The sequence below is a fragment of the Meriones unguiculatus genome, chromosome 15 (assembly GCF_030254825.1).
Source record: "Meriones unguiculatus strain TT.TT164.6M chromosome 15, Bangor_MerUng_6.1, whole genome shotgun sequence".
Taxonomy (NCBI): domain Eukaryota; kingdom Metazoa; phylum Chordata; class Mammalia; order Rodentia; family Muridae; genus Meriones; species Meriones unguiculatus.
The window spans coordinates 42,099,698-42,125,043 of NC_083362.1; the positions used below are offsets into that span (position 1 = coordinate 42,099,698).

Here is a 25,346-nt window from a genome sequence, read left to right on the forward strand (position 1 = left end):
TTTATCCTTGTGCTCATAGATGAATGTAAGGTGTAGCAGTTTTCACCCTCAGCAAGGAAACTTAGCTTGTTAGAAGACCAGGAATGATCGAAATTCAGAGTTGTGGGGGGAGTCCCAACTAATACATCTAAAACACAGCTCCTGCCCACAGAGCTCATTGGAGAGGAGGTTGCAGAAAGAACGGAAGAGCCAGCAGAACAGGAAGCTTGCTGTGAGACTGTGTCTCCTAGAAATGAAGTCTTACCAATGTGGCTGCCTAAACATAACCTGAACAAGAATGACACTAATGGAGATACTAAAACGTAACAGAGGAAAGCCCATAGCCTCAGCTCTACACAAAGAACTAGAGGCAACAAAGGATTACTAAGAAGGATTACAAATAGCCTTCTCCAGGAAAGAGTATATTAATTGGTTATCCAATGCCAAATGATCAGCCCTGGAAACATACATATGAGAAACAGAATACAGTCTGAATAGATTGTATGTATGTACTCAGGCATGTACACACACACATACACACACACACAAGTAGCAACAATGAAAGAAAATTAAAGAAAAAAAGCGTATTGAATTTGGAAGAGAGTAAAGTGCGTTTGTGGGGTGGCGGGGAAGGAGATCCTGGAGGAAGAAAAGGAGAAAGAAAAATTATAAATTTTTTTTAAATATTAAAAACAAGATAATGAAAGAAACAAAGGCTAGAAAAGCACAGCAGAGAAGGTTAAGATGGAGGACATGGGTTCTAGAAGGACTCTGTGGAAACCAAGAGAAAAGAACTGAAATTTGAGTTATTCAAATGAGTCTGCATGGTTGGGTGAGGGGAAACAGTATGTACATCTTCTGCAGTACTCAAGATTGCATCTACTGTATTCATTTAAACCATATGTATTCCTCTCAAGCACGCAGATACAAATAATATACGTTTTCCTATTTGTAGTATTTATATTGCATTTGCGTATATATTTTCTAATAAGAATGTACACATGAACATTTTAGAATGAACCCCATTTTCTTCACAATTTGTCTCCATATTTTAATGCTGAAGTGACAACCACATTATTTCCTCTGAGCACTCTGCCAGCAAGAATTAAAAGGGAGGCTGAGTGGTAACAGACGTGCCTGTGGTACCAAGCTGCTTATCACGTCTCCTCGCAAACCACACAGTGCAATCCTGCGAAGCAGTGGCCAGCGTGGAATCCACCTCCAGTGCTAACAGTCACACGAGCCACCATGATATTTGCCAGTACTCGTCAATGCTTACCCAGCCTGGTGGTCACACATGTCAGAAGCTAACACAAGAAAATAAGTGACTCAGTCAGTGACACCAGCTCTGTGCAGGGGGATGTTCACTGTGCTATGACTCAGGGAAAGGGTGAAATGGCAAGAGTCTAAGTCTAAATGATTTTACATACATTTGCTAAAAGAATTATTTGGGATATAACATTATAACATGTGACATCAAACACCTCGATTTGAATTAACTTCTCCAATAGTGTGTGGGAGAAAATTAAAAAAAATTAATTTAGGCATTAGTTAATTATGCTTCTTCATGCTCCCTTGATCATTTATAGTTTTTATTGTTATACTAAAAACTTGATTACTAAGCCCATACTGTAGTAAAAATGAATTTAAACACTCATTTTCTATTTATTGGCATAACACAAAAATAATTATCGATGATTGCATTAACAGCGCTTTCGGAGATGTGGAAAATGTCATAGTTTGGGGAAAGTAAATGTGATTTTTTTGGTGACCCTGTGGGTATTCTACATACGCACACAGCAGTAAGATTCTCATGTGCCAAATATGTGAACTACAAAGATGCTTCCAAGGTGGGGCTAAAACAAATTACATAGACAACGGTGTGTCTAGTCATAATGAAAGTACCACACGTGGCTGCGCGCCATCAGGAAGACATGTTACTACGGCCTGAGTCCCAGGATTGGGCATACATGGCATTTTGTTCCACCTTAAATGAGTCATTGCAAAATAACGACCTCAGGTCTGTTCGTTTCCTCTAAGCTATCCGCAAAGGTCAATTGGCTTGATTAGACTCTTCTCTGGCTATGTCTGGAAGTATTTCTAGAGAGACTTAAATGAAGGGAAGACCCCTACTGAGCGTGGACAGCACTGTACCGAAGACTAGGATAGCATGCGTAAATCACAGATAAAGATGAGGTGAGCTGAGTACCAGCATTCACCTCTGTCTCCCATTTTCAAATATTTTGTCACAGCAACAAGTACCAAAACAGTTAGACTTTGAATAATAATTTATTTTTACTACCTAATTCACAGTCTACTTATCAATGACATATTTGTGGGCAACATTTCCAAAAATAACAAATATAAACAATTACCTTGTGGAGGGACTTAATCATAACCCTTTCCAACTCAAGCAGCCACTTCTCCACTTGACCTCTGGCTTTGGCTGTTGAAATGGTTTCTATGAGTTCCACGACTTCTCCTTCACTACTCTTCATATGTGTGATTTCTAAAGTTTCTGTAAATTCGACCTTTGCAATTCCTTCAAAGCATTTCTTCAGGTGAGGCTGCACTCTGTTGAAAACAAAATTAAACAACTGGTCAAAGTGCTATAATTGCTAACGTGTCGGGGTTCTTTGTACAGTAATCGTCATCTAAATTTAACATGTACAAAGTAGAAGGCATATCTTTGCTTGCAACCCAATGAGTGGGAAGGTGCCAAAAGGAGCACATGAACAAATCAGCTCCAGCTACAGTTCTCTAAGAGTTCTCCGAGGGCTGTAAGCCGGTCTTCCAAGGCGAATATCTATTTCAAGTGGGATGGTCGATGATTTTGAAACTCACAGGCTAGGTTTAGCATCTAGGAACTTTACAGCTTGATGATTCAACAGGTCTGGCATGCCCGCCATCTTTCTAGCCGCTATGCAGACTATGACTAACACATCACTTTGGCACATTTTCAGCTGCGTTCAACTTTAAATGGGCAAAGAGAAGTACGGAATAAAACTCAGATGAAGATGTGAGCCTAGACAATCTTGTTTGTCTAGACTCTGACTCTTTCTATGTAGGTACAAGGTCGACAATAAACTAATTTGTTTGATAAAAACATTTATTCACTACCAGATTTATTCACTGATCAGATCTTTTCCCTAGGGACTGAGGAATGTGCAATTAAAAAATCTAGTGGAAAACCTTTTCTGTGGAATTTGCATTCTTCCACAGGAGGTAAAGCAATAAGTAAGTCAATTACAGGCTGTGTGTGTGATATCAAATATGCAGAAGGAGAAAAAGACAGAGGTATACCTCCAGGAAAAGTGGCCAGAGAATGCTGGGTGTCAGAGGTATGTCATTTTAAATAGAGTGGGTGTGAAAGGCCTTCCTGAGTGGTGGATGTTGGTGCGGTTATCCATAGAGATCTCCAGGAGAGAGATGAAGAAGTCAAATGGATATTTAAGGAATATTCTAAGCCTTAATATTCTCAACCTTCTTAATGCTGCAATGATCCTTTAGTGCAGTTCCTCTTGTTGTGGTGACCCTTCAACCATAAAATTATTTTGCTGCTACTTTATAAATGTAATTTTGCTGCTGTTATGAATTGCAATATAAATACCCGATTGTTTTATTATATATTAATATAATACATTACAAAATAACTTGTACTTAGATGTTGAAAAAATAGTTTATAAAACATAAATACCCCAAAGGAGTCGGGACCCACAGGTTAGAGCCACTACCTAAGCAGAGGGAATGGTCCTTGAGGGACCTTACAGGAGAATTGCAGGAGCAGCCCTAAAGCCGACTCTCAGCCTCTCCAGCATTCTCTCAACACTCACAATGGTCAGAATGTGCTTATGATAAAAGCAGAAAATAAACAACACCGACCTAAAAATGCTACTTATTAGCTTCATCCCTCTTCATGCTATATTTGAGAATGGCCCGTCAGTGAGACCATAGCAAGTCATAAAGCACCGCAATGCCTGGCTTTTACTGATGTGCTTTGAATATGCATGAAAAGATCGGTGTGATATGGAAGAGTGATATGTCCTCAGATTCTCAAGAAAGTATGTAATAAGATAAAAATCCCACCCCAAGGCCCACCCTATTCAAAAGGACATATTCAGAAACATTATATATATATATTCAATAACTGATAATTTATCATCGCTAACAATGTTTAGAATATTCTTTTTTAAATTTTATTTTTCTTATTAGTTACATTTTGTTAACTCTGTATCCCAGCTGTATCCCACTCCCTCATTCCCTCCCCAATCCCACCCTCACTCTCTCATCTCTTCCCTGCCCCTTTCCAAGTCCACTGATAGGGGAGGACCTCCTCCTAGAATATTCTTGTAGAAAGTTCATATAAACATAGTTGTCCATCATTATTTATGTTCTATCTTGTTCCAAAATGTTAAGTTTAAATGGATGAAGGTAGCCTAGCGTCCTGGCATGGGCGCCACTTACCGGGTGGGGTCCTTAGTCTCAGACAGAATCTCAAGGAGCTCGTCATTAGACAGGAAGAAGAACCGGGGGAAGAAGAGGCGCTTCTTTTCCAAGTACTCATTCAGCCCTTTAAGGATGAGCTCCAGGAGTTCATTGGACTTTTTCAGCCTCTCCAGCATTCTCTCGATAGTCACAACTGCCAGAACATGCTTATTCTAAAAACAGTAAGCAAACACCACTCAGATCGACTTCTGTTGTTGCAGTAAACACTGACCAAAAGCAACGTGGGGAGGAAAGGATGTAGTTCTTATTGTGCCTCCGGGGCACAGTCCATCTTGAGGGAAACGAAGGAAGGAGCTCAAGCTCGAACCTGGACCCAGGAACCGAAGCTAAGACCGTGGAGGGGGGCTGCTTACTGCCTTATTCCTGGTGGCTTGCACAACCTGCTTTCTTACACAACTTGGGACCAAAGTGGCCGTGTGTGTGTGTGTGTGTGTGTGTGTGTGTGTGTGTGTGTGTGTGTGTTGGTGTGGCACTGCCCACATCAATCATTACTCAAGAAAATACCCCACAATCATGCCCACAGGCCAGTCTGATAAAGGCAACTCCTCAGTGGAGGTTCCCTCTACCTAGATGAATCTAGTTTGTGTCAAGTTGAGAGAAGAAAAAACAAAAAAACAAAAACTACCTAATGCACCATGTAATTCAAAATACTGATTATTAATTTTATTCCTCTTTAGATTATACTTGAAATTGTACACTTTAGTAGAACAGAGATCATGGGCAATTTAAAGGTATTCATCTCTAAAATAATAGTCTTGAATATTCTATACCTGCCAAGTTCTTTTATGTAAAAGTCATGTGACTCTAACTTCAAGTCAGGATGTTTCCAACTTCCCACTGTTAGCAGGAACGTAGGAAGAGAGAAAGAAGGGATGGGAAGGAAGGTTAGAGAGAAAATATGCTACCTGAACTCGTAAGAAGGGTGAGATAAAGAGTATAGAATGAGACACACCTTTTGTCCTTTATTCTTGAGGGAAGGTACTGCGAACCACAAGTCAACATAATTATTATTTTGAATATTGTTAAGAACAGTGAACTAACACTAGCCTGTTTGTTTGTTTGTTTGTAATTATAGATAAAAAAATAAGTGCTTGAGTGTAGGGAAGTTTTCTGGAATGATTTTGTGAATAGCCCTCCCCGCCCTCACCTCGTGTCTGGCTGCATGGCCCCTCTGCAAGGGCTTAGGCAAGGGTACTCTCCCTGAATTTTGTAGAGACAAGACCAGTCTGCCTTTAAGGCTTCGGACTCTGAAGTTCTAGCGCATGTAAATATCACTGTGGGTGGTTTGCTTCAAAGCCACTCAAACTGAATTAAGCATTTTAAAAGGAGCTCTCTGTTTGACAGCTGGTCTCAATAATTATAACCAAAAGCTAACATTAAGAATGGACTCTTTGGCAATCATGGAGCCTGCATGGGTCTCCCCTAGGTCTTTTGCATATATGTTATGGTTGTTGGTCTGCTGTTTTGGGTGAAACTCCTAACAGTGAGAGTTGGGGTGTCTCTGATTCTTTTTCCTGCTCTTGGATCACTTTTCCTCCTACTATGTTGCCTCATCCAGCCTTAATATAAGGATATGTGCCTGGTCTAATTATAATTTGTTATGCTATGTTTCTGCTCTTTTGCTGGGGATGGGGTGGGGGGGAGCGGAAGGGAACAGAAGGGGAGTGAATCTGGGGGAAAAAGGTGACAGTGGTGGAGAACTGAGAGAAGTGGAGGGAGAGGAAGCTGTGGTAGAGCTTTATTGTATGAGAGGAATAAATAAGTTTTTTTTTTAAAAAAATGATTCATGCTTTTTAAAAAGTAACCTCCTGACTTCTCAAAAATAGTTGTGTACTTAGTGAAAATGGCCATTCTGCCAAAAGCAGTCTACATATTCAATGCAATTCCCATCAAAATACCAACACAATTCTTTACAGACCTTGAAAGAAAAGTTCTCAACTTCATATGGAGAAACAAAAAACTCAGAATTTCCAAAATGATCCTGTACAACAACAAATCGTCTCCATCCCTGATCTCAAGCTGTACTACAGAGCAATAGTAATAAAAACTGCATGGTATTGGCATAGAAAAAGATTAGTGGATCAATGGAACTGAATAGAAGACCCAGAAATAAACCCACACACCTATGGAACTTGATTTAGAATAAAGAAGCCAAAACCATTAAATGGAAAAAAGACAGCATCTTCAACAAATGGTGCTGGTCCAACTGGATGTCTATATGCAGAAAAATGAAAATAGATCCATATTTGTTACCTTGCACAAAAATAAAGTCCAAGTGGATCAAAGACCTCAACATAAAACCAGACACATTAAATCGGTTAGAAGAAAAAGGGGGAAGAGCCTTGAACTCATTGGCATAGGAGACAACTTTCTGAACAGAACACCAACAGCACAGGCTCTAAAGTCAACAATAAATAAATTGGACCTCAGCAATTAAAAACGAGGAAATCATGAAATTTGCAGGCAAATGGTGGGACCTAGAAACGACCATCCTTAGTGAGGTATCCCAAAAGCAGAAAGACACACATGGTATATACTCACTTATATAGACCTATAAGATAAAATAAATATACTGAAATCTATCCACCTAAAGAAGATAAACAAGAAAGAGGACCCAGGGTACGATGATCAATCCTCACTTAGAAAGACAAATGGGCTGGACATTGGATGTAGGAGAAAACAAGTAACAGGACAGGAGCCAACCGCAGAGGGCCTCTGAAAGACTCTACCTAGCAGTGTATCAAAGCAGATATTAAGACTCATAACCAAACCTTCAGCAGAGTACAGGGAATCATATGAAAGAAGGAAGAGTTAGTATGACGTGGAAAGGATAGGAACTCCACAAGGACCAAATATATCAGGGTACAAGGGTCTTTTCTGAGACTGTTTCTTCAACCAAGGGCCATGCATGGATATAACCTAGAATGTCTGCTCAGATGTAGCCCATGGTAGCTCAGTATCCGAGTGGGTTCCCTAGTAAGGGGAACAGAGACTGTCTCTGACATGAACTCAATGGCTGGCTCTTCGACACCACCCCCCGAGGGAGGAGCAGCCTAGTTAGGCCTTAGAGGTGGGCATTAAAGCCAGTCCTGAAGAAACCTGATAAGCTAGGGTCAGATAGAAGGGGAGGAAGTCCTCCCCTATCATTGGACTTGTAAAGGGGCATGGAGGAGATAAGGGAGGGATGGTGGGATTTGGAGGTAACGAGGGAGGGGACTACGGCTGGTATACAAAGTAAATAACCTGTGATTAATATAAAAAATAAAAATTATTATAAAAAATAAATATATATATACATATATATATAGTTGTGTACTGACTACTGGGCATATATAATTCTTATATATAAAAATATGATCTTGAGCTTTAAATAAAACGCATTTTCTCTCTTTTCTGTCATATGTGTGCACATGTGAGTTATGCAAAACTTGGTTTTGGCTAGGCTGGCCCCCGCCCCCAGTTTTCTACCTAAGTTGGCCTCCCCTGAAGTGGGGTTACAGGATGCCCCACAATGTCCAACTTCTTATGGGCAAACTGAGGATGGGCAAACAGCAAGCACTCTCCTGAGCTACACATCTCCCAGCCCTTCCTCTGTTTTTCTAACATGTGGCTGAGTTAGAAAATTACCTGAGTTTTCACCACTAGCAAAAGTAGAGTCCTTTCCAAAATAAGCTTATAATGTCTGGGGGATGGAGGTGCTAAAACTAATAGAAATCTCAGTCCAATTAAGCTACAAAGGTCATGAGAACACAGCAGTCGCCACTTAATGTGACATTCTAGGAAGGCTGCATGAAATTCAAACAAGAGAATGCCATTTTAAGAGTAAACACTGAATTTTAAGATTAACTAATTGCTTATTTTTTGTATTCTACTTAACCATGACTGGGAGGTCATTGACATGACCAAAAATACCAGCTGTAAATTGTTTCACGTCTGAATTTTATTCTAGCAGCTGAAGATGGGGCTCCGGGCTAAGTGGTGCATCTAGCACATGCAGGTTCCAGTTCCCAGCGGGTTTCAGTCTCCTTTCAAGAATCTCAGACAGGTGGTTTGTTTGTTTGTTTATTTGTTTGTTTGTTGTTAATGTGCTTTCGGCTTCTCTTCCTCTTTGGTTTGTAGCCTCAAGCCTGCCCGTAGGCATCACTGAGTTCCTCATAGGCATCTCATTTCTGCCTCCTGTGGGCCAGCGTCACAGCCTAGCTCATGCCACCACTTGGGGATTTTATTAATAAGTAGAACAGGGGTGAAAAGATAGCATGGTTTGCTTTGTTTTAGTAAAGAAAAAAACTATCATTAGTACCCATTTTATCAATAAAACAAAAGTACAGAACATGTGCAGTGAGAGATTGAACAATCTCCAATTCTCAGAGGCATTTTATGTAACTTTCAGAAGCTTTGTGTTTCAAATAGACATTAAACACTACCTCTCTCTCTCTCTCACTTCCTGTCTTTCTGTCCCTGTCTCTGACTGTCTGTCTGTCTGTCTGTCTCTGTCTTTCTCACACACACACACAGAGAGAGAGAGAGAGATACAGATACAGATACAGATACAGACACAGAAGGACAGACAGACACACTGACAAACTCAGGACATAATTTTGGATGTGCAAGTCCTGCAGGGAGAAATTGCACTCTTACGAGGCTAAATCTAAAATCCAGAATAGTGTTCTTTGAGTGCCACCTTCTGGAAGAAAATGTGATTTTCTTGTTAGAAAAAAAAAAATTATTGCTAATAAAACTGGAAATTTTTTTTTCACAAGGTAACAATTATTGTTTGGTTAGAACTCAGGTAGCTTATCACAATTTGACTATTTTATATATATTGAAAGTTATAATGATCAACTTTAGAATAATTGATTTAAGTTCAGTAAATATAATCACTGAATAGCAATAACAAAGAAGCCAGAAAACCCCTGGAAAAGAAGCACTGGGGCTCAGCTGGCCGTGTCCTTTCTGAAATGCTTAGTACCAGACATGTTTTCTATTTCAAAGCCTTATGGGTTGTGGAATATTTGTATAGACCTTTACTCGTCGAGCATCTTAAATCCAAAATTCAAAACTCCAAAATAAAAAGTGTCAGGTTTTGAGGCAATTCAGGTTTTGAATTAGATACGCTAAAGCCATTTTACATTCCTGAGGTCAGTTTTACTTAGCCAGATCAGCTCAATGGCTCTGATTCAAATACAAACTTGTAAATATTCTGGATGCATTTGTGCGTGTGCTGAGACCACAGGAAAATGATCCTTACACGCCCGGAAGGAGACAGACACAGTGAAGGCTGACTCGGAGAAAGCAGAGGCCCCAGGGAGACACATTGATTTCCATCCTGACCTCTTCTCCCCGCACCCTTCTAATCTTACATTATTTGTTTAATCTCTTTTTAAAATGGGAAGAGATCTCCTTTTCAAAGCCGATGTGATAGGTGTCTGAAGTGGTTAACATGATGACTACACCCTTCATACACACATTTAAAACCACATTTCAGTCCTCTCCCACTCACAGCTGACAGAGAGAGCAACAGAGAGAGACTGGGCAGGAAGATAATAGACACACTACCAGTTTTATTAAGCTAAAATTAGCATTTTATAACCCAAGGTTCTTCAAGAAATATACATCATTACATTTTATTTATTGGGGGCACACGTATGTCGCGATGTGTGTCTCAGTTAGGGTTACTGTTGCTATGAAGAAACCCCATGACCAAAAGCAAATTGGGGAGGAAAGGGGTTTTTTTTGTTGTTGTTGTTTTTGTTTTGTTTGGTTGGTTTTGGCTTACACTTTCACATCACTGTTCATTACTGGAAGAAGTCAGAACAGGAACTCAAGCAGCATGGGTACTTGGAGGCAGGCACTATTAGAGGTCATGGGAGAGTGCTGCTTAATGGCTTGCTCATAGCCATCACCAGTCTGGATAGCCCAAACAAGGACTGGCAGGGCTGATTGACACGTCTGAGCCAATGGCCAGAGTATGCAGAACCTGAAGCTTTCGTTTTGTCAAATGGAGAAAGATTTCTCATCCCTGCTGCCAGGAGATTTACAGGAAATATAACAGTTACATGCCTAATGGAATTGAGCTCCAACCACTTCTGGAGGAATTACCTTCCTCAGATTATTAAATCCCTGGACATCGGAAAACTGGTAAGGACTTCAAGTTTTGGCATTCAGAGTAGGAAAGCAGGCTGACTGCACAGAACCATAAGGCTCCTCCAACTCTGAGACTCTTGATTCTGTCAGGAATTAGAAATCTTCAAGACCCAGAATATTTGTGGGATTAATATCGATCCCACGGACCATTTCCCTAAATTCGAATTTTCAGAGATTTTTCAGAATAAACTCAGGAATCTTTACAACTATCGATAGATAATTCCAGGATCAGTCCTGATTATTCAACAGCTATCTCTCAAAGCCCAGCTCCGTGTCAGCCTGTTCAGGGGGCTTGATGACAGCAGTGAAGAAAACATGGATCCCAGACTCCATGGGCAGCAAAGAGAAGAAAACAAATGACAGACATAGGGATTGCTAAGCTTCATGCTCCTCACACTCTCTCATGCCCTCGCACTGGGAAGAAGCCACAAATGACCCGGCGCCAAGCAACTCTGCCAGTACCATGCATTTGCTTGTTGTCCGGGAGTCACATTTTGATGGCTCTCACAATATTTCAAACCTTTATTATTCCCCCTGCTGTGGAGATCTGAGACCATTGATCTCTGGTGTTACTATCCAGAAGTGTAGAGCAGCATGACTCACACCACGGAAAATGGCAACTTAATCAATCTGGCTGCTCCACCCCCTCCCTGCCCCTGCCCCTCACACATACAGCAGTGTAGAAACTAGGCCAATTAATAACCTTACAGCAGTGTCCAGCTGTTTAAGGGAAATTAAGCCAATGTCTCCCACTTTACATAAAAGACGAGGAGTGTGAAGAAGGTCCACTGGAAGCCAGGGTAGGCTGAGAGCCAGGATCCCTGTGACAAACAGTTGACAATGCTGGGAAGGCAAAGGCAGAGTTCCGGAGGGAAATTAAAATGCCACCACTGTGGACGCATGAACCGGAAAACCCAACAGCTTTATAGCTCACATGGAGAAGGTTCCCGGGGTCTAGAAAGAAAGGGATCCATGGCCACAACCTTCTCTTAAGAAAAAGACACAGGAAGCTGCTGAGGAGAAGGTTAAGTCTACAGAGGTTGAGCTACAACGTTTAAGGAAAGACACTGGGACCTGGAAGGACGGGGTGGAACAGCCGCTGTAATGCAGAAGCTGCATGGTTACCCAGAAGCTCTAGCTGAGGAACTGATGAGGAATTGATGAAGGAACTGATGAAGCCGCCCAAAACGGCTGAGTCTTGACTATAAGGAAAACGGTCTATGAAGAAAAACCCAGTGCAGTGATATAAGCCACAAAGATCAGGGTGACTCGCTCTGGGACATCCTGATTCTAAGTTGAAGTCGGCACTTATTTACTGTTCTGGAAAACCTACTATCCTTGAGGATTATACTAAATCTTCTCAGCCTTTGCTCTCTCGTGGAGCGACAAAGCTGGGTAGTGGCGCCTTCACAGCAGGGATTACTTAATATTTAAGCCCATTTTAAGAATAACAGCTCGGAAGGAAAAACAAAAAGATTCCTTTCAAAATGTTATTCTCCTTGAAGATACAGAGAACAATTTTTTCTTCCCAGATAAGTACATTAAAAGTAATGGGTTCGTGCCTGCTAACTTAACACTCTTCAAGCCAAGGCGGAAGAGGCCATTTTGGCAGGTAAGTCATTATTTTAGGACATTTATGAAGGTTCTAGCTGCCACAAGGACTTGACTAACAAAAATGTTTGTCATGCAAGCGAGGAGCTCTGAGTTCAGTCTCCAACACCCGCATGAAAGTGCCAGTCATGATTAAAAAGGGCTTTTATTCCAATCCTGGGGAGGGAGGCAGAGACAGGAGGATCCCTGGGGAGCCCAGTCCAGCCAGTGTTAGTGACCAAGCAGAGTGGGACCTTCAGGGACAGAGTCCTGTACCTATGTTTCAGGGATGTCCTTGAGCATGCCTAAGAAGGAACTGGACCAAGACTGTGAATGCAAGTAGCCCTCAGAGAGAACCCCATGCTTGTTTGGGAAGAGCAGCACTCTGGAAGTGAACTCCACTCTCACATTGCCTGCTGCTGGAATCTTTTTCTATTCTCCCATGTCTTGGCTGTGTTTATTTTCAGTCCTACACATACAGGATTCAAACCAAGATTCAAGATTGTGTTTGCTTACACCAGTGGGAGATGCTGTCTCAAAAACTGAAGTCTTTAAAGAACGCCATGAAAAGTTAACCTCTGGCCTCCGTGTACACATGCACACGTGTGCACTCATGTACATGTGAACACACACAAAAATGTAAAAAATAAAACATGCATGCAGAGCTACCTGAAATGGCGATTCCTCTGATAGCTCAGGGCCAAGTAAATGAGAAACACGGAAAGGAGTCACCCTTCTCGGTGCCACTGAAAACATTTGTGACTTACAGGAAGAGACGGAAACAGGAACAGCATCGCATGTTTCGGAGAAAGGTTTCCAGGCCAGGTGGGTGACTTTGCATGGGTTCCAAACTTGAGTGGGGAAGCAGCAGATGCAACTGAGAGAGCAAGAGACCTAGACGCGCTGACATGACCACAACATTTTCTTGACAGCATAATGCTTTAATGGACTGGGATGAGCAAAAGCGTGTGTGTGTTGGGGGGGGGGGGGTAGCCTGCCCCCTATGGAGATGCTGTAACCACTAACCAAAGAGAGAGGCTTTTCGCTGCTGCATAAATTAGCTGGAAAAGTAGCAGCAGGGTTTGACATGACTGACTCCAATTTTAAGAGCGCTACGGTGGGTAAACGTGAAATGCCACGCCGCCAAGCCCAGCAGCACTGCACGCGGCAGAGGCGTGCGGAGGACGGCTTCCTGTGGGCACCGCGGCCTTCAGCAGCCGCCACCCCGACAGGCAGCAGGTGGCGTCAGCGTGGAGAGCTTTCACCGGCAAAAGAGATCAGGAAGCCAGGAGCTTCTTCAGCGCTGCTTAGCAGCAAAGGCTTTTCTTTTCTTTCTTTCTTTTTTTTTTTTTTTACACATTTCTGTCCTGATACCTTTCTTTTATTTTCTTGTATTTTCACAAACTGCAACACATTCTTTTTTAATTAGTATTGTTCCTTAAATTAGTTCTTAAGTTAGCTTGCGAAGTAACAGGTTTCAGCGTGGCATTTTCATACACACAGGTCATTGCTCTTTTTTAAGTTGCACTGCCTCTTCCATGCCTCCTACCACCTCTGACTGATCCCTTCCTCAGAGAGTCCTGCCTTCTGCTCTCAGGCCACAAGGATTTCATTTTCTCATGTTCTTTTGTTCTCTCCTCTTCTCATGATCTCTGATCAAATACACACTCGCTAACAGATACATATACACATATACAAACACACATATACTCACATGCACACACACACTTAACAGATACACACATTCATACACATGCACACACTCACACATGCATGCACACACACATCCACACAGGCACACACACAGAGACACACATGTACACAGGTGTACCCACACACTTCACATATACACACAGACACACCCAGTTCACATACACACATATAGACACACGCACAAGCATGTTCACATATATACACAGACATACACATATTCTCACACACACAGCACACACAAATGTACACACCCACTCACACACACATACACATATACTTTACATAGAGGAGAAAGTATAAAGATCTGTCTTTCTGAGCCTGCATTATTCTGCTTAACATAATGATCTCTAGGTTCCACACTCCCTTTTTTCTGGAAATGTCATGACTTAATTTTTCTTCACAGTTGAATATATTCATTTCCATTGTGGATAGTAATTTTCATAAGATTACTCTTCTGTTCTTCAGACAGAGTGTTATCTAACTGATAGATTTCAGAGGTAAGTATGACATTCGTATGCACTAGGAATCTAGAGACATCATGGTCCTCTGAAAACACACATGAAAATATAAGTGGGACTTCTTGAGAAGATGAAAAGAATCAACAAAAATGGAACATGCATAAGAGGATAATGAGAAATATGACCAAAGCACATTGTACATGTATATGAAGACTTTATAATGAAAATCTAAGTATAACTAATTATACAGCTAATAAAACATCTTATATTCATAACCTGATTTGTTATAATTTGTGTATGTGCAGTAGTCTAGAACAGAACTGCAGATATCTCTGAGGCATGTCTGTAGAAAGAAGAGAGATACCACAAAAGGAAGAGAGGGAGCATAAGGTACCAAAACAAGAAGGCAATTTCATTTTAAATAAAGTGCTTCATGTGTGTGCCTCTTCAGGAAGGTGATATGTGAGCTGACTTCAAGGATTGATGTGTTGCTCTGAAGATATTTAGAGAGGACATTTTGGAGCAAGGGTTCCACCAACTTAACAGCTCAAGGGAAAAATTCTTTACTATGAGTGGCAGAAAGAGGAAGACAAAGAGGAGAATGAGGAAGAAAAGAAGCACAGAAGGAAGGAGAGGGGGAAGGAGCAAGAGAGGCAAGAAGGAAGAAGGAGAAGGGGAGGGAGGGGAGAGGAGGGGAAGGGGAAGAGGAGAGGAGGGGAGAAAAGGTGGGGAGGAGGATGAGAGCCAATGCAGCTAGAAGAGAGCCAGTAAAGTAGGAGTTATCTTCTTTCCTCAATGAAATTCTAGTAAGACCTGGAGAGGACAGGAGCTCTACAAGGAGAGCAACAGAACCAAAAAATCTGGGCACAGAGTTTTTTCTGAGACTGATACTCTAACCAAGGACCATTCATGGGTATAATCTAGATAACCTAGAACCCCTGCTCAGATGTAGCCCATGGCAGCTCAATCTCCAAGTAGATTTCCTAGTAAGGGGAACAGGGACTGTTTCTGACATGAACTCAGTGGCTGGCTCTTTGATCACCTCTGGCCAGGCCACAGAGGAGAACAATGTAGCTAGTCCTTATGAGACCTGATAAGCTAGGGTCAGATGGAAAAGGAGGAGGACCTCCCCTATCAGTGGACTAGGAGAGGGCCATGGGAGGAGATGAGGGAGAAAGAGTGGGAGTGGGAGGAAATGAGAGAGGGGGCTACAGCTGGGATACAAAGTGAATAAACTGTAATTAATATAAATATAAAAATGAAAAAAAGTAAGAGTTTTCTGTCCTTGCCAAAAGCTAGAAGAATGGCACAGGCGATACAGATTTTGCACTCAGTGAAAGAACGATTGATATGTGCCTACACAGACATGTTTCTCCCTGACACTAAACATACTCAATATAGGCAGGTAGCGCTGCATTTCAACAGCAAAGGCCAAAAATTTAGAAGCAGGCTTGTTCTGAGTATCTGACTGAAAGAGTTGGTAAACACGATAATTCTGTTTTCATGCCTCAACCCCCAGTCTCACACTAGCTGTGACATAGCCATATATTTGGAGCAAATAAGGAACATATCCTTTAAAATGCACCCATCCCCACAAACTGTCGTCTTTCCTCAGCACGGCAAACGAATGAGCGTTTCCACTTACATGAGCCATTCTGCTCTTTATAAGGTCAGTGCTCATAGTAGGACCTATAAATCTCACGAGTGTCAGTCAGCAGCCTCATTTCCCTTGTAATGTGAGTTCCCTAGGAGAAGCAATGTTGTGTGGAAGGAGCATAAAGGAGTAAGCCAGTCAGTAAGTCAGTGAATGACAGGGCTCCCAGAAGCTTGGCACGGAAACGAAGAAAAAGCTCACATGTACAATCACTGCTCCCTCCACACTGAAGGAAAGCCGGTGTGTTCTCTGCCCTCCTTGTAGCTGCGTAGCTCCTGCAGGCGGGGTGGCCTCTCAGGAGCATTACGCTAACACGTGCTCTGGGAAGCCGGAGTGGTCACAATGTTTTCGAGCAGGCTCTGTGGTGGTGAGCCTCTACCCGGGCCCCATCACTGCCGTTGTGCCGTTGTCGGGACTGGCCACATATACGCTCGAGGAGAAGAGTTTTGGTTTTTGCTTGTTCGATTCTCCGGGTTGGATAATATATTACACAATTACTCTATTTCATAGCTCACTGTGCACACACTGGAATATGCTTGCTGATATTCAGAAAATACGTCAACTGGTCAACCAGATAATTATGTACCTACTTCTGCAGTTGTGCCTTTCGCTGAGTATTCACTTAGAATGTAAATACACTCACATCATGCTTTGCTCCATGAGCCCTCAGATCCCTCCTCCTCAAACCTCCCTGGTATCACTCCTTTCTATCTTGTTTCTTCTAAACGGGTTTGCTAATGACCATGATCAATGCAAGGCTACGCTTTTGACCATCTCTCTTCCAAACAAGGTTTTTAAAGTAAAATAACTAATAAGCTCCGTGGGCACATTGTGCACCATTCTGAAAGGCTGCACATAGGCGGGAGTGCCACTGTCCATTTCTGAAAGGTAAGGCATATTTTTGTAAGTGTCTATAAATCGATGTCTAATTTCCTTCAGCCACATCAAAGATTCTCCTATGATTTTTGTCTCACTGAAATAAGCCATTGAAGCTGTTCGGTCAACAGACCCACTCATGCCTCTTTGAGTCTTTGGTACTGTACTCACACCAACGTATTTGACCATCTCGAAGACAGTCTTTCCTCCCCAGGCAAGCACTAGTACAATATATTGTTACCCATATTTTCTACAGGTCTCTGCCAAGACTTCTAGTAAGAGCCAGCAGAATTTGAGGTGCTGAGTCCCCAGTGTCAGCCAAACGCATTCAGCTGTCCCCCTTTCCAGCTGCCACCATCCTCATTCTTGGGGAGTAAACCGTGTGTCCCAGAGCAAGCCCAGCAAAACCGTACAATTATAATTGAAGTTGGCAAGTCACTGGATTTGACTCCCTGTTTTGGGCTATGTTGAACCCAGCTCTAAGAAGAGCAATCACAGACACTCTTTGTCCTTGAATACATCTTAAGCCGAGAATTTAAAATACTAAATTATGCCATTTCGTTGTCTCTGGTGCTTAAAAAAACATCACTTCCTCCTAGAACTCTTGTATTTCAAAGTCTGCCATGTTGACCTATTCCAGGAACCACTGTAAAGACTTGCCCATAGAACAGCCAGGAACAACAGCACAGTTTCAATAAAGGACTTTTTGCACTTCATGCAAAGACTACCCTATGTTATAGGGCATACCAAAAAGATACATATATCAGAGACATGTACCAAAAGCCATCATTGGAACTTCATTTTCAAGTTGTAGCCAATTCTCAAAGTTTCCCAGTCCTAAAGAATGTGGTCAGGATGAAGTCCACCAGCAGCTAGAGCAGGGGGGAGATCATCATCTATTCACATCGAGCCAACTGAGACACCTCAGCTATACATAGTAGATCAAATAGACTTCATCTCCAGGACTGCTGGGGCACAGATCCTCTTGAACAGGCCCAGTGCTAGCAGAAGACAAACAGACCCCGTGTAGCATCAAATCGCTCTTCCCAGAGCTTGTTGCAGCTATCTTGGGTCATACACGAGCTACCTTAGCAGTGAGCAGTCCACAGCACTTCAGGCTTTGGTCCTAGACTAAGGCTATGCTGGTCTGTTGGCAGAGTGTGGATGATTTTGATAGTATGGTTGATTGTGGATGTGACATGGCAGTCTGAGGCTGGTTCATCTGTGGTGATTCTGTGTGAAGCCAGTCTATACTTCCTGATCACAGCCTGGAGGTTATAGATAAAAATGCAGGCTTGAGGTCTTGTTCCCCTAGGATGAATCTTTAGGAGTAGACTACATGTCTCACTACTTCATCAGAACAACACATACTTCATACACACCCAACTCTGGGGCAGCCGCTGGTCCTCAGACAGTGACCACACACCAGCAGCAGACTCCTGAGGCATCCCGAGCCTGGGCACCACTCAGGACTAAGAAGGGGCATGACTAATGCCTCAGAAGTAGGCAAGCAGCCTGTCTAGGGGCTCTGGGATGACAGGTGAAAAGCCAGATCAGGAAGATAAAGTAAATCTGTACTCCTCCAATGCCCAGGTGATATCACACATTGACATTCTTCAATAACAGTCAACATGGAATGGCAGGAGCTGACCATTCGGCCATTCCTATGGATGACTGCTACACTAATGGAGAGTTTTATGCTGCTTTAAGAAAACTCAGTGAGAGTCAAGAAAATACAGAAGCAGTTCAGTTATATTACAAAAAAAAAAAAAACTTTTAAAAAGAGATGAAAGCAATTTATAAAACTCAAACCAAATTAGTTGAAAATAGAACTACCCAAATTTAAAATGTGATAGAAGGTATCAAGAGTGGGCGAGGTCTCCACACGGAAACACTAGAGAGTGGGAAGGAATGTTATTTCAAACTATAGCTGGAGAGGAAAACAAAAAAGAATGAAGAGGATGAAGAAAGTTCACAGGAACTGTGGCCCTGTGTTAAAAGAGCAAATATTTGGGCTACCAGGACTCAAAGGGAAACTTGAGAATAACGACGGAGTACAAAGATTATTAAAAGGAAAAAAACTGAGCAGTCCTGTTAGGCCACAGAGGAGGGCTTTGCAGCCAGTCCTGAAGATATCTGATAAAACAGGATCGGATGAATGGGGAGGAGGTCCCCCCCATCAGTGGACTTGGAAAGGGGAACGGTGGAGATGAGGGAGGGAGGGTGGGATTGGGAGGGAAGGAGAGAGCGGGATACGGCTGGGATACAGAGTTAATAAAATGTAACTGATAAGAAAAAAATAAAATTTAAAAAAAGGAAAAAAACTGACAAACATTAAAAAGGATACAATTATTAGGCGCAGGGCGGTTAAAACATCGTCAGATAGACTGAACTTAAGTGTACCCCACACTTAGCACCAAGCTCTAAAAAGGCAATGAAGCACATTCTCGGGGTAGAGACCTAGAGGAAATAGCAATAGGGAGTCCGTCCGGCGCACCAGACCAAGGGGCAGCGGCGTGAGATCCCCAGACACTGACGCAGAAAGACTGCCCCCTAGCAAAACTATCCTTCCAGAAAGGAGGAAGGACAAACAGAAGCTGTTAGAGTAGATCTCTACTAGACATTTCCTACAGGAAATCACATAAGGGCAGTTTGTAAAACCTGAAGAGACATTGACACACAGAGAGTAATCACAGAGAAAATACAGGGGTCTCTCGTGCAGTGAGAATGCAAGTTCACACAGCCCCTGTGGAAAACAGTCTGGAGGTCCCTAGAAAAAGTTCAAAATAGAAGAAATATATGATCCAGCAACTCAACTAATACACATCCAACAGTGGGATGGGCACATCGGACAGTGCATAGCCACGAAGGCGAACAAATGAACACGTACATGGCTGGACTGAGATCTTGTTTATGCCCAGGCCCACAAACACAGCACCGCATGATCTCACTCATGTGCCGAATCTTAAAAGGTTGACCTTGTAGAAGACGAGATTAGACTGGTGGCTACCAGAAGCTGAGGAGACTAGGCTAGAATGAAGGTTTGAAAAAGGCTTGACCGACTTACAGTGCATGGCAATAAGTCAGATGTTCGAGGGTGCCACTGAACGGTAACATGATTATGGGTTATAATAATAGAATGTGTACTTCAAATATTCAGAAGAAATGTATTACAAAGCTTTCACCATAAAGATATGACGGGTGTTTAAGGAAACGCAAATCCCTGGATGTCCTTGATAAGGGTCTGTTTATCTTATGACGACCTGCAAAAGAATCGCCTACTACATACCTCTTTCCCCACTTCCTGAGAATGAGAACACGCAAAGCAGGCAGGGGAGACAGTTATACCATGCAGCAAATATTAATGAAGTGTCGCCAAAGCAAACAACAGTAACAATAAAACCCAAACCTGTTTGTCTGGGAGTTAGTGTATGAGCAGGTTTATTTGAGTCACACAGTTCCATGTGGCCATGCCATCCCTTCTCTGTTCACTAATGCCAGCATAGATGCCCCTTCTAGACACAGAATACTTAGAATTATGGGATTTTAAAGAATATTTTCATCAAATATCAAAAATAGATTTTTTTTTTCCAGAAGTGGTGGTGCCTTTAATCCCAGCATTCAAGAGACAGGAGCAAACGGATCTCTCTAAGTTTGAGGCCAGCCTGGCAGCAAGTTCCAGGCCAGCTAGCAACAAAGTGAGACCCTGCATCGATAGATAGATAGATAGATAGATACATAGATAGATAGATAGATAGATAGATAGATGGATGGATGGATGGATGGATGGATGGATGGATGGATAGATAGACAGATAGATATGTGTGTATGTGTGTGTACATATTCACCAATAAGATGACTATAAGCATCTACATTTGGGGGAAACAACAAAAATTCCACTCAAACTCTTTTTGTCTTATTTATTTGTTTGTTTTTTGAGACAGGTTTTCTCTGTGTAGCCCTGGCTGGCCGGAACTCACCCTGTAGTCCAGGCTGGCCTTGAACTCAGAGATTCACCTGCTTCTGCCTCCTGAGTGATGGGATAAAAGGCATGTGCCTCCATGCCCAGATCTTAATGAAATTAACATACATTGTAAGAGCTTGGCATTGTGGTAAGGGAACTATATGACGGATTGTATTTGTGAGCTACACTAGAAATGATTCAGTTTTACACAGTAACTCACTAATACTTCTGCTAAGTGTGGGATTAATTATATTGTGATTAATTTTAAAGCTTAAAGAAGGGTGTGCTCATGTGGTAATATAACCAGCACCTTCCAAACTGAACCTTGTGTGTGATGTTCTTTAGTGTGACCAGGCTTTATTAGATTCCTCCATGGCTCAACTTTGCCTTTCTAAGATCTCTGTGTTTCATAACTTTATTGCATTTTGTTTGAATGTTTAGACTCTGAATAGACTTCTAGAATTTTTTTGAGCTCTCTAGGAGACACTCCTAACTGAGCAGCAGGCATGCTTGTAGGTTGTTTCCTGTCACTGTGAATTTCAGGAGCAGTGTGGCCACAGTGTGGAGACAGAGCCATGATAGAAACAGCATCCAGACAGGGTGCTGGCTTCCAAGCAGAGACCTGGTAAAACCATGCCAACAAAAGAAGGTCATTGAGTAAACTCAGGGCAGCTTCAACCTTCAAGAGGAATCAGAACAAAATGTCCATTTTTGATTTTTCACATTATTTTCTCTTGGAATTCTAAACCAGCTGAAAAGAGAATGTATGGGGGAGGAGCAGTGGCTTATTGGAAACAGTAAGCACTTATGCGGAGTTTTTTTTAACAAAAGTCACATCATTTTTACTACATAATTGCAGCCTTAGAGGTTTTTACCTACTTGTATAACGGTTTTCATCACATCTCTCCATGTTTTATCCACAGTTGTAAATCGCCTGCCTTCCTCTGGCATTTGAGACATGATGTCGGGAGAGCTGAAAATGGGCTCCAGATAGAGCCAGGTAGCTTGGACCTTGAGCCACTCATCGAGGATCTCCTGCAGGAGCAGCAGCTTGCCTTCCCATTCCCTGAGGAGTAAGAACAGAGGCCCTCAGCATGCCCGGCCGCACCTCAGGCAGCAGTGTGCAAGCCCACAGCTGGCCTGCCACCCCTACATGCGACACTGTTAGTCAAAGTTCTGCTTCTCCGGTTATGCTCAAAGGTAAATCCCTAGAACTTTTTATTTTCAATAAAGCCCGTTTTAAGAATAATCACGTTGGCATTATAACTAATAACTAATAACTAAGATAGAGCTTGCATTCGCAAAATTCACATTCCCCTGAATACAATGTGGCACAGGTGAGGAAGAGGCGATATTTAAATTACAATATGCTATGGGTTCATCTCCACATACGGAAAACTTAATGACTAAAATTCCTTTGTGTATAAACATCATAATTACTACAAAATTAACAGTTGTATAATTGCAGTTTTAGAATCTTTCTGCATTTTCAACCATCTTTGCAACAACCCTGGGCACAACATTTACTTAACCAATGGGAGTGGGGGAGCCCGGGTTAAGTGGCAGGTGAACTTCTCCCAGCTAGCAAAGGACAAGCGGAGCCTCGAGCCCACAGCTGTCACTGTTCTGCTAGCAAAGAAACCACGACATAAGGAACAGTGTTTTATTAACCAATGAAGCTTGGACAGAGATAGCTTTGTTGGTATATTAATGCCTTATCCATTTACAAGAAATAATCTGTAATTTTCAGTTGTTAAGACTTTAAAAAGTGTAAGTAGGTGCTTCAAATGTCTTTTCAATTTTCCCCCCCCCACTGTTTATGGGTGAATTGGGTAGCTGTTTTGCAAAGAGGTAGAAATGCCTCTTCTTTCTTGGGATATTTTTTTCTTTTCTCTAAATATCATTATGATGCAGAACAATCCCACTAGCTAGTAGTATTATGCCCAGTCCTTCCAAAAAGAATCTAGCTAGACCTGTGCTTTCTGTAGAGCCTGGATCAAGAACAGTCAATGTCAGAGAAGGAGGAAACCCACATCTGGGAGTTTCTGATCATCTCTTGGGGGTGAGATAACTGGAGACAGAAACCACCAAGTCAGATTCCCCTGCGCACTGAAGACAGCAATCTGATTTGGTAGACTGTTTCTTAAGGTAAAATATAGACTGCTTAATACACATTATAAACAAAAACAAAAATAGTGAACAGAGGAAGAACTTAATTTACTTAGCTGCCTTATTTTAAGAACTTCTAAATAAAACGAGTTTTCCGGTCATTTGCACTCATTTGCCAGCTACCATGCAGAGAAGTCAGAACTACAAAAGAAGTTCAGGATTGTCTCTGACAATCCATTTTCCAAATATGGGAAAGGACATTATTATCTTCAGTTTTATGCTTTACTGTTCTTAAACTATGTTCGGTCATAAAATTTTTTCTTAGAGTTAAGAAAAAAAACAACCCAAGATCAGATTGCTGCCAATAAAAGTGAGCCTCTGAAGCCTTTGTCATAACAGCCAAAGGACCCAGACTCTTGCAAAACTAATGAAGGCTACCCATTCCTTATAATGAACTCCACAGTATGCTGCATCCGTTTCTGGCCTTCACAGATACCTAGACATGTGCACGTCACACACACTCACACACACACACACACACACCTAGAACTGAAATAATAAATTAAAAAATCTGAAGTGAAAAATGCATAATCAACCCCCAGAAGAACTTTACGTAGAATGCACGGTGGTTGGGTAGCACAGTCTAAGCATTACATATTATTTTACCTCATCTGCTTTTCATACGGCTTGATGAAAGGAGATCCTCGCATAGTTTGTGTTTTGACAATATGGTCGTCCAGCAACATTTGGATTTCATCGACCGATGACAAAATATATGTCCCACTCTCTCTGTAAGGATGAATGACAAATTCCATTGCATCCCATTCAGCCATCATCTTCTCCATGGACTTCTCAAGAGAATATTCTTTGCTAGCTGATTCGCTAATGCTTTCAAATTTGTCTAAATAGGGCTCCAGATTCATGTCTATGAAAGAGAAGACTGTAGAGTCATCGGACGGCTGCATGGGGAAGCCCACGATGTTGGACATGGCCTCCCAGTGCCTGGGGCGCAAGCCGGGATTACAGATCACCTGAATGAGAGGAATGTACTGTTTGAACTCTTCCACCCTCGCTCTTACTTTCTTTGTCATTGCCAGTGCATTTGGAGAATCGTGGAAGGTCTTCTCCAGCTTATAGAGTCCTCTCCAGTAATTCCCAACATCCACTTCCACTTGGTCCGGGTTCACCTTGTGATACGGTCCTTCTGTCCACCCTCTGTGTTTGTTACTAAACTCCACGGCAGTTTCATAGAGACGGAGGTAAGGGTTCAAACCATCTTGGATCTTTTTACGTTGAGGATATATCGAAGGGACCCATCCAAATGCCTCCTCTTCTGCGTTAAACTGCTCAATCTGAAAAGATGGGTTTTGAATAATACTTAAGCGTTAATCACCAGCTCTCCCTGAGCCCTAATGGTAAATTCAATAAATGTGGAGACTGGGCATTAATCTATTTCCTGTTTATTTTCCTTTGCAAATTAATGGACCGTATTTATTTATGGCATACACGTGTATGCATTCTGAAATGAGTAATTCCAGCTAATGAGTGTATGCATTACCTCACCCTGACAAGCTGCTCTCTTGTCAATTTTCAAATATATAATGCATAGCTATTAAATACAACCACCATGTTTTGCAATAAATCTACCCAACTTATTTCTGCTACTTAGCTGAAGTTTCGTATGTTTTAATCAACATTTCCCAATCCCTGCTCCTTGGTAACACTATTTGGTGCACTGCTCCTACAAGCTTTCTCAATTCCATCATGCAGTGTGTGCATTGCTGGATCTGGTTTATTCACTTAACATTTAGCTACGTTGTCACAAGTGAAATGACTTCATTTTTAAAGACTGAATATCAATTCCTTATTTCCTTGCGCTCATATTTTGGGGGGTAATGTTTTCTTATATTAGCTTAACAGTCAAATAAATTTACAAACAGAAGGAAGTTTTGCCCGCTAAGACATATTGAGACTCTGGCTTCGTTCGTTGAAAGAACTTAAATGAACTATCCAAATCAGCAAAATCAGAAATGAAAAGGGGGATATAATGACAGACACTGAGGAAATCCAAACAATCATTAGGTCTTACTACAAAAGCCTATATGACACAATATTTGAAAATCTAAATGAAATGGACAATTTTCTTCAAAGATTTCATTTACCAAAATTAAATTAAGATTAGGTAAGTAGATTAAATAGTCCTATATCCCCTAAGGAAATAGATGTAGTCATCCAGGGTCTCCCTTCCAAAAAAAACCCAGGGCCAGATGGTTTTGAGCACAGAATTCTACCAGATCTTCAAAGAAGAACTAACTCTAATTCTCTTCAAACTATTCTACAAAATAGAAACAGA

General features: G+C 41.8%; 1 protein-coding gene across 1 annotated transcript in view; it reads right to left on the minus strand.

The window, feature by feature from the left end:
• The window catches only part of Dnah7 (dynein axonemal heavy chain 7), a 253,456-nt gene that overhangs the window by 173,882 nt on the left and 54,228 nt on the right, over positions 1–25,346 (minus strand). Inside the window, exons 18-21 of the mRNA XM_060368356.1 lie at positions 23,660–24,345; positions 21,764–21,950; positions 4,444–4,637; positions 2,355–2,553 (exon numbers count right to left, since the gene is read on the minus strand). Coding sequence (XP_060224339.1) covers positions 2,355–2,553; positions 4,444–4,637; positions 21,764–21,950; positions 23,660–24,345 — 1,266 coding nt within the window. The remainder of the gene's footprint in view (positions 1–2,354; positions 2,554–4,443; positions 4,638–21,763; positions 21,951–23,659; positions 24,346–25,346) is intronic.